Below are 17,713 nucleotides of genomic sequence, written 5' to 3' on the forward strand. Positions count from 1 at the left end.
AAAATTACAGCACAGGAAAAAGGCCCTTCAGCCCATCCAAGCCTGCACCGACCATGCTGCCCGACTGAACTGAAACCCCCTAACCCTTCTGGGGACCTTATCCCTCTATTCCCATTCTGTTCATCTATTTGTCAAGATGCCCTTTTCAATAATATTGGGAGAGAATAAAAGCTCACGGGCGTCTGTATCCATAGCGTAGAAAACATTTAAATAACAGAGATATACTGTTCACACAGGAAATGATTAATAGAACTTTATTATTTTACAATAATAATTCAGCCATTTTCATTATATACAAAATATACATCAAATATATTCACTTATAATTAATTGTCTCCAAGCAAGGAGACATTGTGCAGCTGCAACTAAATCTATAGTTGACTTGTTGAAATTCTACAAAGGAATGTGCTTTAAAACCAAAGGTACTTCTTATGCACTCCGAGCATTCATTCCTAAGTACAGATTCATCTTTATTTCACTGTAGGAGTGGTCAGGATGCCATGCTCAAAGCAACACCTCTACCAGGCCACTGATGCACTGAGTGTAATACAGAAATTAGGATTTTATTTCATGTCTTCTAAGAGATGACAACAGACCTGCATGTTTAAAACAAAATCCCTGTGAATCTCACAGAAAATTATATTCGACTGTTTTCCAGTGCGTGTGATAATGCAGACACCTAATGAAATTAAATCTTTTAAAGGTTCAGATTCAAAGACCCACACAACTTGCTCATCAACCAAGTAGTCTCAGACTCTCATTGCCACAGGGTCTAGCTGCTCAATCTATCCACAACACAGTGAAGAGGTTTGTCAGTTCACCACTTTGATCCGGGAGGGAGGAAAAGAAGGGAAGAGAAAGGACTTTTCATGTACCTTGCCCTGCAGCTGAAAGTCTATCTGGCTACAGGATAAGCAATGTTCTATCTTCTTGAAATGCCATTCTGCGGGGATGAAAACATGAGGTGAAGAGGGGAAAAGGGAGAAGTGTGTTTGAAATAAAACCAAAAAGAAAATGTGGTGGCATATATTAATTAGCATAATAAGCTATAAACTCAGTAAATAAAAATAAATTAACAAATGCAAACATCTAATAAAGTTGGACTGTCTGACTTTTTTGCCCACGGATCTGTTGAAGGATGGCCCCAACAGCTTCTGCATTCAAAGCAAGTGCACATAGAGGAATAAGAAGATTGAATCATATTAAAATCAATACTTCTTTCTCTCTCTGCGTGTGGAATACACTACATCACAGTTTCTTGCCTTGAGCAATTGAAGAGTAACAAATGTGAATGTAATAAAGCAGATTAGTCCAAAAGTCAATGCAGGTAGGCTTGATGTCTGTTACTGAAGCATGCCAGTCCACAGGTTGAAGCATGCAGTATTGATGACAGACTCCAGGTGATAGTACATGGATACAAGCTGAGGTAGCGGGCTGTCACTGTTCTGTGGCTGTGCAGGAAGTGGCTCTCGGAATACAACCTTCAGATTCTGAAAGAGAGAAAACAGCTTCTAATATTGGAATGGGGTGGTAGAAATGCACAGCCACATGTGTATAAAAACAGTGTAAATTGCTGTGTTCCCATAGCCTTCATAAATACACCATGGGCAGAACTTTCTGAAAAAATGAGTGTGTTATTTTCAGTGTGAATATCTGTGCGGTTCCTGCCAGGCCGACAGCGCGAACCAGACCACAATTAGACACTGACAATTTTATTTCCCCATGTGAAAAACACTGTCTGAGATTCAAAGTGTTTGATTCTTCTGTCCCTGGGGTCATCTGAGTACTTGAATCAAGGGGGGGGGGACTGTATTTAAATGGCTCCACAGCACTTGCTATCATTCAAGACAGGAAGATGGCAGCGAGGAAACCTGCTCTGGCGCAAATCTCGCGATATTTGGAGCCATTAAGGGATTTGCACCCGTGGCTAATGGCCTCGCTAAATCAAACCCCATGAGACAAAAGTGCATCCTTCTCAGAAACTTCCTTTGCTGAGCTGCCATTATAAACCAGCCTTCCATCCATTGACTCTGTCTACACTTCAGCAAAGCAGCCAGTGTAATTAAGGACCTCACGCATTCCGGACATTCTCTCTTCCACTTTCTTCCCTTGGAAAAAAGATACAAAAGTCTGAGGTCACGTACCAGCCGACACAAGAACAGCTTCTTCCCTGCTGCCATCAGACTTTTGAATGAACTTACCTTGCATTAAGTTGATCTTTCTCTACACCCTAGCTATGACTGTAACACAACATTCTGCACACTCTTGTTTCCTTCTCTATGAATGGTAGGCTTTGCCTATATAGTGCGCAAGAAACAATACTTTTCACTGTATACTAATACATGTGACCATAATAAATCAAATCAAATCAAAATCACTAGGATATGTGTAGCCTCAAGGTGACTCATCCTCTGATATAGGCAGCGCCTATTCAGTCGCCACTAAATTGTTCATCCTCCTTACATCAACTGGCAATATCACTAATAGAAATGCAAGAGCAGTCCAAGGTCATAGTGACTATTTCCTCCTAATCTCCTTTCTGCTCAGCCCCACACCAAATGCATCATTAGGATCAGTGGCTCACTCTGTGTTTACTGGGTCAAAGTTGCATGTCAACAGTAAATGGTTTGTTGTGACACTAACATTTTGTAATTGGTGCACTGAATCATAGAATCATAAAATCTCTACAGTACAGAAGGAGGCCATCCAGCCCACCGAGCCTGCACAGACAACAATCTCACCAGGCCCTATCCCCGTAACTCCATCTATTTACCCTGTGAATCCCTCTGACACTAAGGGGCAATTTACCATCGCCAATCTACCTAACGTGCATATCTTTGGACTGTGGGAGGAAACCGGAGCACCCGGAGAAAACCCATGCCAACACGGGGAGAACGTGCAAACTCCACGCAGACAGTGACCAGAGGCCAGAATCGAACCCGGGTCCCTGGTGCTGTGAGCCAGCAATGCTAATCACTGAGCCACCATGCCACCCTACATTCTGCCGCGCACTGCCATACGTTCATTTCTTATTCCCTTTATATTGTGTTGTCACTCACCTCCCCCTATGTGGAGAGGGGAAGTGTTCTTATGCCTTTGGTTATAAACATGTTTCCTGCAGCCCCATGCTGAGAGACCCGCAGTTTTATACAAGCAATGTAACATCTTGTCTGTATCACACACAATCTCTCAGATGCTCTGTGATTCTCTGTACCAGAGGCTCCTTTGAGACCTTACCGTCTTTGCAGACTGAGAGTCAAGAAAGATGAAAACAAAGCAGTCGATGAACTTCTGATTCAACACGGCCTGTGAAGGAAGTTACATCACAGTGTTATAGTCAAGGTGAAGATGACCATAACCCCTCCTGTTTCCCAATACAAGTGAACATAACCTCAACTACATGACAGGCATACAATATGCACAGGACCAAAATATCACCACTGCACACACTCCATGATGTACAGAACAAATCAGGATTTTTAAAGGTATATTCATTCTCAAATTCTTAGCTTATTACATACAGGACCATTCAGTAATTAAGGAAAAACATTTTTATCCTTTGCGTACTAAATAATGTTAATGCATTAAAAACTATGTGCTTCAGGGGCGGCACGGTGGTTAGCACTGCTGCCTCACAGTGCCAGGGACCCGGGTTCGATTCCCGGCTTGGGTCACTGCCTGTGTGGAGTTTGCACATTCTCCTCTCGTCGGCGTGGGTTTCCTCCGGGTGCTCCGGTTTCCTCCCACACTCCGAAGATGTGCGGTTTAGGTGGACTGGCCATGCTAAATTGCCCCTTAGTGTCAGGGAGACTAACTAGGGTAAATGCATGGGATTATGGGGATAGGGTTTGGTTGGGATTGTGGTCGGTGCAGGCTCGATGGGCTGAATGGCCTCCTCCTGCACTGTAGGATTCTATGATTCACTAGGTATCATTGATTGTGCCTGTCATGGCGAAATCTCTCTCAACGTTTCAAATGTATTTATCCTACAAACATACATTTCTTGCTCACAAAACATCCAGTGCAGGAATAACAAAAAAGGCACAGCTCAGCAATAAGTGGGCTCAATTCTGGGTTTTAACTTACCAGATACTGGATTCCTCTATCTGCATCCACAAAGTGGCGGCAACTCTGGGAGAATCTGTTGAGCAAAACCTTGATCAGACTCTGATACCAGCCGGTACTCATCGACAGGAAGCAATCCTGGTACAAGAGAAAGGGCAGAGCAACGATAAACACAAGGAGGTAATGGTGTAGAAAGAATGTTCACAAAACCGGGAAAAGGCAAACAGGGTTGGGAAAAACAAATCTAAAAAAGATCCAATCAGGAATAATTTCCTAACAAGTGAGGAAAGTACCCGATTCACCAGCTATAAGAAACTCTCATAACACAGGCAATATTGATTATAATCATTCAACTGATAACTACAAAATAATCTCTCTCTCTCTCACCAGTTGTGGGTCAATCTCAGAAATGGATTTGCTATGCACAGCACTAAGTAACTCTTCCAGTTCAGCGAAGGACAACTTGCTCATTTTGTGTTTGTCTGAAGACAGATGCTCTCCCAGGAAGAGACGTTGCCAGAGAACATCACGGCGACAGTGGGACTTTGCCTGTTGAACCATCATTGCAATTTGTTCTTGGGCCGTTGCCACCTCTGAAGCCAGCAAAGGGAAGAGTGGAGAGGAGTAGAACAGCTCGGGCGCCATCTTCAATGGTTTCCGATGCGAGTAAAACTCACTGGGATCACTTGTCTCATCCCACCCATCCGGGTCAGTCTCCCTCCTTTCGGGTTCATATTTTTCTGACAGCAAAGAATCCCTCGTGAGGTCCAAAGAGTCCCTACGACTTTGCGGCAATTTCTTAAAGCGTCTCATATCAGCAGTTAATCTTGGGAAGAGTTCCCGGCAGCTTGCCATGATCACGTAGAAACGTAATCTTGAAAAAAAAAAGAGAATAAACTTTAAAAATGCAACTTTGCATTGGTATCTAAAATAAAGAATGGGCTTGAGTCATTCTGGAAGTTGCCAAAAAATTATGAACATAATAGAGATGTAATTGGAATCGCAGGGATCTGAATTCAGCCAGCACAAAGATAAAAATATTTCACCTTATGCACAAGCAGGAAATCTATATGTCTTTGAAATTTTTATTACTTATTTGTTACCCAGGGAGAATTATAAAGCCCAATTTTTTTTAAAATTCATTCATGGGACACGGGCATTGCTAGCTGGCCAGTATTTATTGTGGCAAGATGCCCAAGGGCAGTTGAGAGTCAACCACATTGCTGTGGCTCTGGAGTCACATGTAGGCCAGACCAGGTAAGGACTGCAGATTTATTTCCCTAAAGAACAAAGAAAATTACAGCACAGGAACAGGCCCTTCAGCCCTCCAAGCCTGCACCGACCATGCTGCCCAACTGAATTAAAACCCCCTACTCTTCCAGGGATCATATCCCTCTATTCCGGTCCTATTCATGTATTTGTCAAGACGCCCCTTAAAAGTCACTATCATAACTATTGGACATTAATGAACCAGATGGGTTTTTCCGACAATCGACAATGGTTTCATGGTCATCAGTAAATTCTGAATTCCAGATATTTTTATTGAATTCAAATTTCACTATCTGCTGTGGCGGGATTCGAACCTGGGTCAGCTGAATTTCTGGATTAATTGTGGAGCGATAATACCGTTAGGCCATTGCCTCCCCAGACGCAGCTGTGCTTTTTGATGTATTCGGTTTTTTAAATGAAGGATAGTGTAATAATTGTGAGGCTCAACAACAACTCAGCAGGGGAAAGTAACAAAATTGTTTATTCGAACCAAACTTTGGTTCCTCAGCTCTCCAGGGGTTAACTGCCAGAGCTCAACTGCTGCTCATCAAGTTTTGACTTGCGTTTAATCGTGGCTCCACATTCTTAGACTCACGCTTAACCACCACGTGGCGCGCTCTGTCGTACTACCACAAATAAAACATTAGCATTTTTAACATCTAATGTTGCAATCAGCTCAGATACACAATTTGCAGATGCAGAGTAAAACTCAACTTACCCAGTAGACTGAAAGTTGAACTGCATAATATTAGCAATGAAATGTCTTTTCCCCACCATTTAAAAGCCTTACCACATTGATTTAAAATTTCATTAACATTACACAGCATCCCAAAGGTATCCTAACCCTCTAAAGATTGTACGCGTGCATTTTCCCCTATTACACACAAGCCTTTTCTTGTGCGGTTGAGTGTGTGTGTGTCAATTTTGCTTATTGTGCTAAATTGAAACTTTATGCTGTGAATGCTCTAATTGACTGCACTTAGAACTCTGACAAACGGAGAAGATCATCAGTATGAGCTGTGTCTGAACCCAAAAACTCAAGAAAAGGGGAGCAGAGCGAAGGTAGAGTCTGATTAACATGGTCAATAACCAAGTGTCTTAATATTTAAAGTAACTGACAGAAGCATTGCAGAAAAGTTGACAACTTTTTCACACAAAGATGATTAGGGTCTGGACCTCACTGCTTGAAATGGTGGTAGAGGTTGAAACCCTCATCACATTGAAAAAGTGGACATGTCCTTGAAGTGCTGTAGCCTGCAGGACGATGTACCAAGAGCTAGAAAGTGGGATTAGACTGGATAGCTCTTTCCTTAGCCCAGTATGGAGACAATGAGCCAAATGATCTCCTTGTATGGGGTTGATTTTTTTATGTAGATGGTCTACCCAAATTGTTCCAATTCGGTGCACAGGGATCTGTGTGTCCTTGTGCACAAGTCGCAGAAAACTGGTACAGCAGGTAAGAAGGAAAATAAGTGGAATTTTGGCATTTATAGCTAAAGGAATAGAGAATAAAAGTAAGGAAGTGTTGCTGCAACTATACAAGGCAATGGTGAGACCACACCTGGAGTACTGTGTACAGTTTTGGTCGCCTTATTTGAGGAAGGATGCCGTGGCTTTAGAAGCAGTTCAGAGGAGGTTGACTAGATTGATTCCAGAGTTGAGGGGTTTGTCTTATGAAGAGAGATTGAGCAGTTTAGGCCTACACTCTCTAGAAGAATGAGAGGAGATTATATAAGATGATAAAAGATATTGACAAAGTAGATGTAAAGTGGATGCTTCCTCTTGTGGAGCAATCTAGAACAAGAGGTCATAGCTTTAGGATAAGGGGTAACCGATTTAAAACAGAGGTGATGAGAAACTACTTCTCTCAAAGGATCATGAATCTGTGCAATTCACCACCCCACGGTGGGGTGGTTGCTGGGACATTGAGTAAATTAAAGCAGGAGAGAGACAGAATGGTTTGAAGGGTTATGGAAAATGGGCAGGAAAGTGGAGTTGAGGCCGAGACAAGATGAGCCATGATGGTATTGAATGGTGGAGCAGGCTCGAGAGGTTGAATCGCCTACTCCTGCTCCTAGTTCTTACATGTTCTTATTAACATGAGGTTAACTGCAGAAATACAGCTAAAATATACAAAGCAAAGGGGCATGATAGGTAGACAGTAACTTTCACAGTAATTTCATTGCAGTGTTAATGTAAGCCTACTTGTGACTAATAAATAAACTTTATTATTTTAATCCCTTCATCCATTATGTAAGTGCAAACTATTCATGTTTCCATCTCAGTTTCACAGTCTTTGTAACTAATTTCTCATCCCAAAAGATAAGGTGATCCCCATATTCTTGGTTTCCCCAGGTCTACTCTTCATTGATCATAGAATCCCCAGAGTGCAGGAGGCCATTCGGCCCATCGAGCCTGCACCGACCACAATCCCACCCAGGCCTTATCCCCATAACCCCATGCATTTACCCTAGCTAGTCCCCCTGACATTAAGGGGCAATTTAGCATGGCCAATCCACCTAACCCTAACCCACACATCTTTGGACTGTGGGAGGAAACTAGAGCACCCAGAGGAAACCCACGCAGACACGGGGAGAACATGCAAACTCTGTACAGGCAGTCACCCAAGCCGGGAATTGAACCTGGGTCCCTGGCGTTGTGAGGCAGCAGTGCTAACCACTGTGCCAACGTGCCAATTTTCAAGGCTGGCATGTGGTGATGCATCAAGGTCCTCGATTCTTTGGAGGCTGCTTGTCTCATCTGCACCTGGGATCAGGAACTTGCGTTGTTGGGAATCTTGGGTGAGAAGCAGCAGGCTATGTTTAAGCACCAGGCTGTCTTAACAGTGCCAAGTTAAACAATCTCAGCAGGGCCCATGGTCATGGTGTTATATTTGGCTCCACACATCCCTATTTAGAAAGAATTATCAGCCAGCATTCCTGGTCCAAACTGAGATCCAGCACTTCCTAGTGGAAATGCCAGTGTGGAAGTGAAGTGACGATAGGTCATTTCTTAAGTCTAACATCTCCCAAGTCAAATAGCTGACTGACATTACCGTTAAGTCTCATGCATGAATAATATCTACTTGAGCAAGGTCCAGAAGGACATCCGGCATCCTGGAACCATTTAGCAGTAATGGAGCCACAACTTCTGGTGCAGGCTTGAGGAAAATTAAATTTAAAGACCCTATAAAATTTATAATATTCCATAACTCAGTAGAGTTTGTGGGAAGGTTACATCATATTGTACCATTTTAAGGCTAACTGGGACTGGAATGTTTACAGGCATTACAATCTCCCTGCAGGCATATACAGTGTAACACTGCATGCGTAATGCTTTGTTGAACATGGCCAGTGTATTATATAATTTTGAATTTGTCTTTAATCTTTATTTTGAAATCTTTTATCACATAATACACTGGGAGAAGTTAGCTTATGGTCTCTGCAGAGTAAGTATGTAGCTATACAGCCAAGACAGAATTCTGATTTGAGACAAAAACAGTTCACAATCACTGGGAGAGAGGCCGGTGAGGTAGCTTAGCTACTGAAATGTAAAATTCGGTACAGTCTGAATATCATCATCCACATGCAAACACTGTCATTCAAAGCAAAGTGAATCACTGGACACTATGATCCTGTTGCAGTAACTGCTCGATCACCTAGAAATTGAAACCCACATCCTGCATTTTTATCTTAGATCCATTTTCAGGTAGGAAACAGTTTTGGATGTGGAGGCATGCAATGCGACGTACAGGTAAGAGAGTGAGGAAGAATGCTTCAAAAATAGGTAATCAAATCAAAATATAACCTAATCTGCAGGAATTGCTAGAAAAGATCACATGGCTAGCAGTCACTCCATGAAAGGATGGTGACTTTCCTCCTGAATACTGTCTTATTTCGTTCCATAAACCTATAAGAAATGAGAAATGGCTCTTTGATCCATTGAACCTCAGTACCTCTCCAGTCCCCTCCCTTGCATTGCAGCATCGATCAAACTAATTCTGTTTTTGTGATGATTTAGTGCTGATTGGCAGATCCTTCCACATATTTCACACAGAGTAAAGAGTTTTTAAAAAAAGTTTATTTATTAGGGTCACAAGTAAGCTTACATTAACACTGCAATTAAGTTGCTGTGAAAATCCCCGAGTCGCCACACTCTGGCACCTGTTTGGGTACACTGAGGGAGAATTTAGCATGGCCAATGCACCTAACCAGCACGTCTTTCAGACTGTGGAAGGAAACCGGAGCACCCAGGGGAACAAAGAACAAAGAACAGTACAGCACAAGAACAGGCCCTTCAGCCCACCAAGTCTGTGCCGACACAGATGCCTCTCTATCTAATATTTTGTTGCCTCCAAGTGGTCCATATCCCTCTAATCCCTGCCTATTCATGTATCTATCCAGATGCCTCAATCTGCTTCCACCACCTCCTCTGGCGGCGCGTTCCAGGCATTCACCACCCTGTGTGAGAAAAACTTAACCCTTACATCTCTTTCAAACTTTCCCCCTCTCACTTTCAACCTATGCCCCCCCGAGTAATTGAATCTTCGATCCTGGGAAAAAGATTTCGACTATCCACTCTACCCAAGCCTGTCATAATCTTGTAAACCTCTATCAGATCCCCCTCATCCTCTGATGCTCCAATGAAAATAATCCAAGTTTGTTCAACCTTTCTTCACAGTCCATATCCTCCAAACCAGGCAACATCCTGGTAAATCTCTTCTGCACCCTTTCCAATGCATCAACATCCTTCCGGTAGTGCGGCGACCAGAATTGTACACAATACTCCAAATGCGGCCTAACCAAAGTCTTACACAGCTGCAACATGATTTTCCAATTCCGATACTCAATGCCCCGACCGATGAAGGCCAGCACGCCATACGCCTTCTTGACCACTTTGTCCACTTGAGTCACCACCTTCAGGGAACTGTGGATCTGCACACCTAGATCCCTCTATATACTAATATTTCCAAGGAAACCCATGCAGACTCCACGGAGACAGTGACCCAAGCTGGGAATTGAACCCGGGTCTTGGCGCTGTGAGGTAGCGGTGCTAACCACTGTGCTGCCCCGAGCTTTTTTTTTTACACAAATCAGTTCTAAATGCTTTTTTTTTTTAAAAACCACAAACCGTGTTGGTCCTCCAGTCTTACTTCTACTGACCCATTTGAAGTGATAATCTGGGATTACTTTATATTTATTATTTAACTTAACAACATTGTTGAAGCCTCCCTAACCCTTTCTTATGGCTGATCCATTTGATACTTGGGAATCAGTGTTGCTACCATTCTATAACTTTCCCAATTATGTTTACCTCATTTATACTTTGAAGTATATTGTGAAACCATCTGCAGACTTCTATCTTACATTTACAATCCCAACGTTCTCTTAACTTTCATAATTTCTCTGCCAGACATTCTGTACACGGAAACAAACGTTCAACCTATTAGTCACAAGTCTCTAAGTCTCTCTAATGCTACTTACAGTGTATTATTGATCCACATTTTAGGGCCACATACTTTATATTAATCAGTCTTAATTTTCATTTGTCTGAAGCATTGTAAATCAGTGTAATTTTTCCTGCAATTCTTCAGCCATATCTTTTTATAAGTGAAAGGGAAACAAACAAGGAAGACTGGAGATTTTTTAAGGACCACACAGTTTAGTAACTGCAAAATATATAATCCTGCACGGAGGTCTGGCAACAGCCCTAAATGAGTCTTCCTCAGGTTTTCATAGAATCATAGAATTCCTACAGTGCATAAGGAGGTCATCGAGCCTGCACCGACAATAATCCCCTCCCGGGCCCTATCTCTGTAACCCCCACGTATTTACCTTGCTCATCCCCCTGAGGGACAATTCCGCATGGCCAATCAACCTAACCTGCACATCTTTGGACTGTGGGAGGAAACCGGAGCACCCGGAGGAAACCCACGCAGACATGGGGAGAATGTGCAAACTCCACACATGAAATCATTTGAGGCCGGAATTGAACCCGGGTCCCTGGCAATGTGAGGCAGTGGTGCTAACCACTGTGCCATCGTGCTGCCTGTTTTCTTAACCCTACCCAGTACAATAAGACCCTATTAAGCATATCTGTACCTATAGTATGATTTGTTAAGAAAAATCTGTTCTCACTGTGCATCAATGCTTCAAATGTTCCTCTGCTATGGTTCTGATATTGATTGTAGTACAAGGCAGTTAATGGAGTGTAATAATAGTGATCAGATTCAGCCATAGCTCCATAGCTTGATGAACCAGAAAGCCTTCAGAAATGACTTCAAATTACAATTTATAGACAAATCGACCAAAGGGATAATTAACAAGCAGTTCTACTTGTATCTGAAGTTTGTGTCAAACAGCTCTGTAGTTAGTAATTAGATTTGTGTAGAAACAACAGATCAGGGGAAGATTTATGTTGGAAAGGCTAGATTAAATTTTGAGTATATATTGTTAATTGATTCTTACTTTGCAGAGTGAAAATTCTTGAAACCGCTCCAGTTTAATATAGACAAACATCAACCCTTCACTTGTACATAATTACCAAGATCATATCTGAAAGTAAACTGCAATTTCACATTGACGGACTGTCAAAATCTAATGGAGCAAAGGCAAAAAGATACCAATAACCAGAACATAACAGGGACTATTATTGCCCGACATTGCTGGGTGCATAACACTGCAAAGCAGTGTATTTTAGGAATACATACTAAACTTAACAACTTACAAAAATTAAGAAAATACATTTACACAGGAAAGGCACAGGATTTATCACAGGGTGTTAGACGGAATGTGGTATGTGACATTAGTCAGTGTAATAACTATTCAGTAAAATAACATCCAACTTGTTGGAGGAATATCACTTGTAACGCCATGGCTCAAAAATGTAATCGAGGCAGGAAAGATTGGTGGTCAAATGTATGGCACAGTCTAATTAGAGGCTTCATCTGCTCCCAAAATGAGAGGTGGACATTTATGCCCAATTGCCCAAGTTTATCAAGGATCCCCAAGATTTCAGCTATGAAATTTGACATAAGCGTCACAGGCAAATCAGCCTTTCACAGGTACACCACATTTATAAGTGTTTTTCATTACAGTAGCATAGAGTCATGCACAGACTACTATACTGTGAAGGATGGAACATTGTAGAAATACAAATAATCACAAGGGGTGAACTGGAGATTATCTGCTTCCTATATTCAAAACTCTAGGTATTGATAAACCAAAGCCATTAAAATGAGTCGAAGAAAATTTGGGGTAAATCCCATGAAAATCCTACCGTAGCATGTTGCGTTCTGTTTCTGGTTGTTCTTCGAAAGGACCTGCGCTGTGACACACCAACAAGGACACGTCAAACTCATCGTGGTGTCTGATTCCCTCAGAATCTTTGTATGATCCAGACCTGAATGGTGAAACAAAGAAGAAATTCCTGCCAGTCTTTTCATCATCACCAAAAAAAATTCTAATACATCATTTTTCTAATCTAATACGATAACTTCACAGATTGTAGTCACCAAAAACAAGCTGACAAGTTAATATTTCTAACTTGCTCTCAACTGAACCATCTACAGAAACGTATGTGCTTTGCATTATGAGTGGAGAACAAATATAACTAATCCCTGTCCATACTTTCAGTCAATTACATTCTGATTACATCCAAAATCCACCCTATAAAAGTTAAAAACGGCAGCATTTATAACCTCGTTCATTTGGAGTAGGTTGTGCAAGATGGGACACTTCACTGTCAAACAACACTGATTATGTGGAGTGGATTCAGAGAAATGCAACAAGATTGATTCCAGGATGTAGGGTACAAAGTGATCAGGAGTGATTTACACAGCTGAACTTGCTTTCACCGGATATACACTGAAGAGAGACAGGGTCTGCTTTTTAAACCATTGAGTGACACAGGCGTAAGCACATTATATTTCACACCCAAATTCTTCCCTTCAGCAACATCATTTGAAAACATAATACCAGATTTCACATGCAGCAGACGACCCCCAGCTCTACCTCACAACCATCACTCCCCATTGTCTCTAATTTGCCATGGGACCATAACAAATAGGAACAGAAGTAGGCCATTCAGCCCCTCAAACGTACGCTGCCATTCAATAGGAAAATGACTGATCTGACATTCCTCACATCCACTTTCCTGCCCTTTCCCCGTAACCCTTGATTCCCTCACTGATTAAAAATCTATCTATCGCCCCGATGCTACTTGTTCGTCTTCCAGTCCGGGAGGAGCAGAAATTGGGAAGACCAAAACCATCGTCTCTGGTTCCCACCCCACTTTAAACTCTGTCCCCTAATGACTGACTCAATCCCTCTGTCTGTCACTCTCTGAAGTTAAACTAGAGCATTTTTAACTCCAATGTCCTATGTCCTACTCACTGGGGCAGGAGGCTCCACAAATATCCCCAAGCTCAATGATGGAGGAGCCCAGCACATCAGTGCAAAAGATAAGGCTGAAGCATTCGCAGCAATCTTCAGCCAGTAGTGCCAAGTGGATGATCCATCTTGGCCTCCTCCAGTGGTCCCCAGCATCTCAGATGCCAGCCTCCAGCCAATTCAATTCACTACACGTGATATCAAGAAACGGTTGGAGGCACTGGATATTGCAAAGGCAATGGGCCCTGATAACATTTCGGCAATAGTACTGAAGACTAGTGCTCCAGAACTTGCCACTCCCCTAGCCAAGCTCTTCCAGTACAGTTACAACACTGGCATCTACCCAATGTGGAAAATTGCCCAGGTACGTCCTGTACACAAAAAGCAGGACAAATCCAACCCGGCCAATTACCTCCCAATCAGTCGACTCTCGGTCATCGGTAAAGTAATGGAAGGCGTCATCAACAGTGCTCTCAAGCAGCAACTGCTCAGCTATAACCTGCTTAGTGATGCCCAGTTTGGGTTTTGCCAGGGTCACACAGCTCCTGACGTCATTACAGGTTTGGTTCAAACATGGACAAAAGAGCTGAATTCCAGAGGTGAGGTGAGAGTGACAGCCCTTGACAGCAAGGCCGCATTCGAGTGTGGCATCAAGGAGCCCTAGTGAAACTGGAAGCAATGGGTATCAGGGGGCAAACTCTCTGCTGGTTGGAGCCTTACCTGGCACATAGGAAGATGGTTGTGGTTGTGGAGGGTCAGTCATCTCTGCTCCAGGACATCTCTGCAGGAGTCCCTCAGGGTAGTGTCCTAGGCCCAACAATCTTCAGCTGCTTCATCATGACTTTCCCTCCGTCATAAGGTCAGAAGTGGGGGTGTTCGCCGATGATTGCACAATGTTCAGCACCATTCGTAACTCCTCAGATACTGAAGCAGTCCATGTTCAAATGCAACAAGATCTGGACAATATCCAGGCTTGGGCTGACAAGTGGCAAGTAACATTCGCGCCACACAAATGCCAGGCAATGACCATCATCAATAAGAGACACTCTAATCACCGCTCCTTGACATTCAATGGTGTAACCATCAGTGAATCCCCCACTGTCAACATCCTTGGGGTTACCATTGACCAGAAACTCAACTGGACTCACCACATAAACACAGTGGCTACAAGAGCCGGTCAGCGGCTAGGAATATCGCGGCGAGTAACTCAACTTCTGACCCCCCAAAGCCTATCCACCATCTACAAGGCACAACTCAGGAGTCTGATGGAATACTCCCCACTTGCCTGAATGGGTGCAACTCCAACAACACTCAAGTAGCTTGACACCATCCAGGACAAAGCAGCCCGCTTGATTGGCACCACATCTACAAACATTCAATCCCTCCACCACCGATGCTCAGTAGCAGCAGTGTGTACTATCTACAAGATGCACTGCAGCAATTCACCAAAGATCCTTAGACAGCACCTTCCAAACCCACGACCACTTCCATCTAGAAAGACAAGGGCAGCAGATAAATGGGAACATCACCACCTGCAAGTTCCCCTCCAAGCCACTCACCATCCTGACCTGGAAATATATCACCGTTCCTTCGCAGTCACTGGGTCAAAATCCTGGAATTCTCTCCCGAACGGCATTGTGGGTCAACCCACAGGACATGGACTGCAGCGATTCAAGAAGGCAGCTCACCACCACCTTCTCAAGGGCAACTAGGGATTGGCAAAAAATGCTGGCCAACCAGCGACGCCCATGTCCCACAAATGAATTTTTAAAAATGTGGCTCCAAGGTGAATCTCTGATCGCATATTTGCTCCATCACCAAGACTACCTACTTCAATCTCTGTAATGTTGCACATCTCCGTCTGGCCTCAAATCATCTCCTAATGAAACCCCCATTCGTGCCTTTGTTAACTGTAGACTTGGCTATTGCAATGTTCTCCTGGCCAACCTCACATACCACACCTCACCTAAAATTCTGCTGTGAGTGTCTGAACTAGCACCAAGCCCATTCAACCATCATTTGTGTTCACTGCCCTACATTGACTCCCATGCTACCCCCGATTTTAAAATTCTCATACTGGTTTTCAAATTCCTCCTTATCTTAGGGGTGGCACAATGATTAGCTCGTTGCTTCACAACGCCAGGTACCCAGGTTCAATTCCGGCCTTGGGTGACTGTCTGTGTAGAGGTTGCACAGTCTCTCCGAGTCTGTGTGGGTTTCCTCTGCATGTTCCGGTTTCCTCCCACAGTCCAAAGATCTGAGGGTTAGGTGGATTGGCCATGATAAATTCTCCCTTAGTGTCCAAAGATGTGTAGGTTAGGTGGGTTGGCCGTGCTTTGATTTGATTTGATTTGCCACATGTATTAGTATACACTGAAACGTATTGTTTCTAAATTGCCCCTTAGTGTCCCAAGATCTGTAGGTTAGGGGGATTCGTGGGGTAAATACTTGGGGTTATGGGGATAGGGCAGTGGGTGGGTCTGGGTAGGATGCTCTGTCGGAGGGTCAGTGCAGATTCAATGGGCTGAATGACCTCCTTCCGCACTGTCAGGAACCTATGATATGATTCAACCTCCTCCAGACCTACAAAGTTCCTAAGATCTCAGCTCCCAATTCTGACCTCTTCTGGATCCCTGGTTTTCACTGTCTCACCATCCACAGTGTGCTTTCAGCTGCCTGGGCCCCGAGACTCTGGAATCCTCTTCCTAAACCACTCTGTCTCTCTCTCTCATCCCTATCACTTCAGTCAAGCTGTTGTGCACCTGCTCTATACCTCATGTAGTTTAATGTCAAATTTCACTTGATAATCTTCCTGTAAGATTTCTTGGAGAGTTTTGCTATATTAAAGGTGCTGTATAAATGTTAATGTAGTTTGCGGACCAGATTACTAGCAAAACAGTTGATGGTGTGTCCGTTAGCTCCTTCACAAAAAGATTTCAATTGGCAATGGAATTGGAGTTAGCGAAATAGAATTAAGATGTGCATTGCAGCAGCGTGTCATATATACGCATGTTGCTTTGCACTTACCTGTTCCAAAGAGCCACTAATGCATACTCATGCATTTCTGTGTTCTGAGTCCCCCTTCTACCGTCCATACTCATTGCGGTCCTCGACATGCGCAGTGGTTTCATTCCGTATATGCTGGCATGGTCTGTGATGTAGTTATATAGTTGGTGAGCTGTTGTCATGTTTGTGGAGAGGGCTATGGTCCCTAGAAGAAGAGATGGAATTTCAAAAACTGATTGTGGTCACGGGCATCAATCTGCAAGTTTTTCTTTGTATATTGCTTGTATTTTACAACTGCTGTGTTCTTCATTTTTCTTTTAAGGCGAGACACTGATTATTGTCTGGCCATTTGGAACATGGGCCTCATTGCTGAGGCCAATTCTGTCCTTAACAAATCTCAGCACTTTGTATTGAAGGTCACTGAAGTAAAAAGCAACAACAACACTGCTCATCTTTCCCATCCCCAGCTCAGGAATATCAACTGAACTTTCCACAATGTGGCATTGCACCTAACTTTTCATTAAAAAAATTACTTTCTTCCACTTTTCTTTTCCGTAGATCTCCTTGCATAATACAACTTTGGCAGTTGAACTATTCTCCATGAACAAGAAGCTAGATGCAATGCGAGAGAGCTTGAGTCGACTTTCTTTCTTTCTCTCGATATAGCATATCTAAAGGCAGCACATTGTAGGTTAATCAGCACATTACCACTCTGTGGTACATCAGACTGGAATCGCAGAAAGCTGAAAAATCATAAATCACATTCAATGGGGGTTGGTGTATGAAACAGCAGTCAAAAGAATATGAAGTTATAATGAACATGAATGTATTTTCTCACCCTCATCCCATGAATGAAATATTAGGGTGGCACGGTAGCACAGTGGTTAGCGCTGCTGCTTCACAGCTCCAGGGACCTGGGTTTGATTCCCGGCTTGGGTCACTGTCTGTGTGGAGTTTGCACATTCTCCTCGTGTCTGCGTGGG

At 43.2% G+C, this 17,713-nt stretch overlaps 1 protein-coding gene across 4 annotated transcripts in view; it reads right to left on the minus strand.

Moving 5' to 3' along the window:
• Positions 1-237: 237 nt before the first annotated feature.
• The window catches only part of szt2 (SZT2 subunit of KICSTOR complex), a 195,857-nt gene continuing 178,381 nt past the window's right edge, over positions 238-17,713 (minus strand). For all 4 annotated transcript variants that reach the window (XM_078218778.1, XM_078218776.1, XM_078218777.1 and 1 more), the window contains 6 exons: positions 16,752-16,935; positions 12,613-12,735; positions 4,453-4,939; positions 4,087-4,203; positions 3,238-3,306; positions 238-1,490 (listed from right to left, as the gene is read on the minus strand). In XM_078218778.1, the coding sequence (XP_078074904.1) occupies positions 1,344-1,490; positions 3,238-3,306; positions 4,087-4,203; positions 4,453-4,939; positions 12,613-12,735; positions 16,752-16,935 (1,127 nt within the window). In that variant the 3' untranslated portion in view covers positions 238-1,343. The remainder of the gene's footprint in view (positions 1,491-3,237; positions 3,307-4,086; positions 4,204-4,452; positions 4,940-12,612; positions 12,736-16,751; positions 16,936-17,713) is intronic.

The sequence above is a fragment of the Mustelus asterias genome, chromosome 8, assembly GCF_964213995.1.
Source record: "Mustelus asterias chromosome 8, sMusAst1.hap1.1, whole genome shotgun sequence".
NCBI lineage: Eukaryota > Metazoa > Chordata > Chondrichthyes > Carcharhiniformes > Triakidae > Mustelus > Mustelus asterias.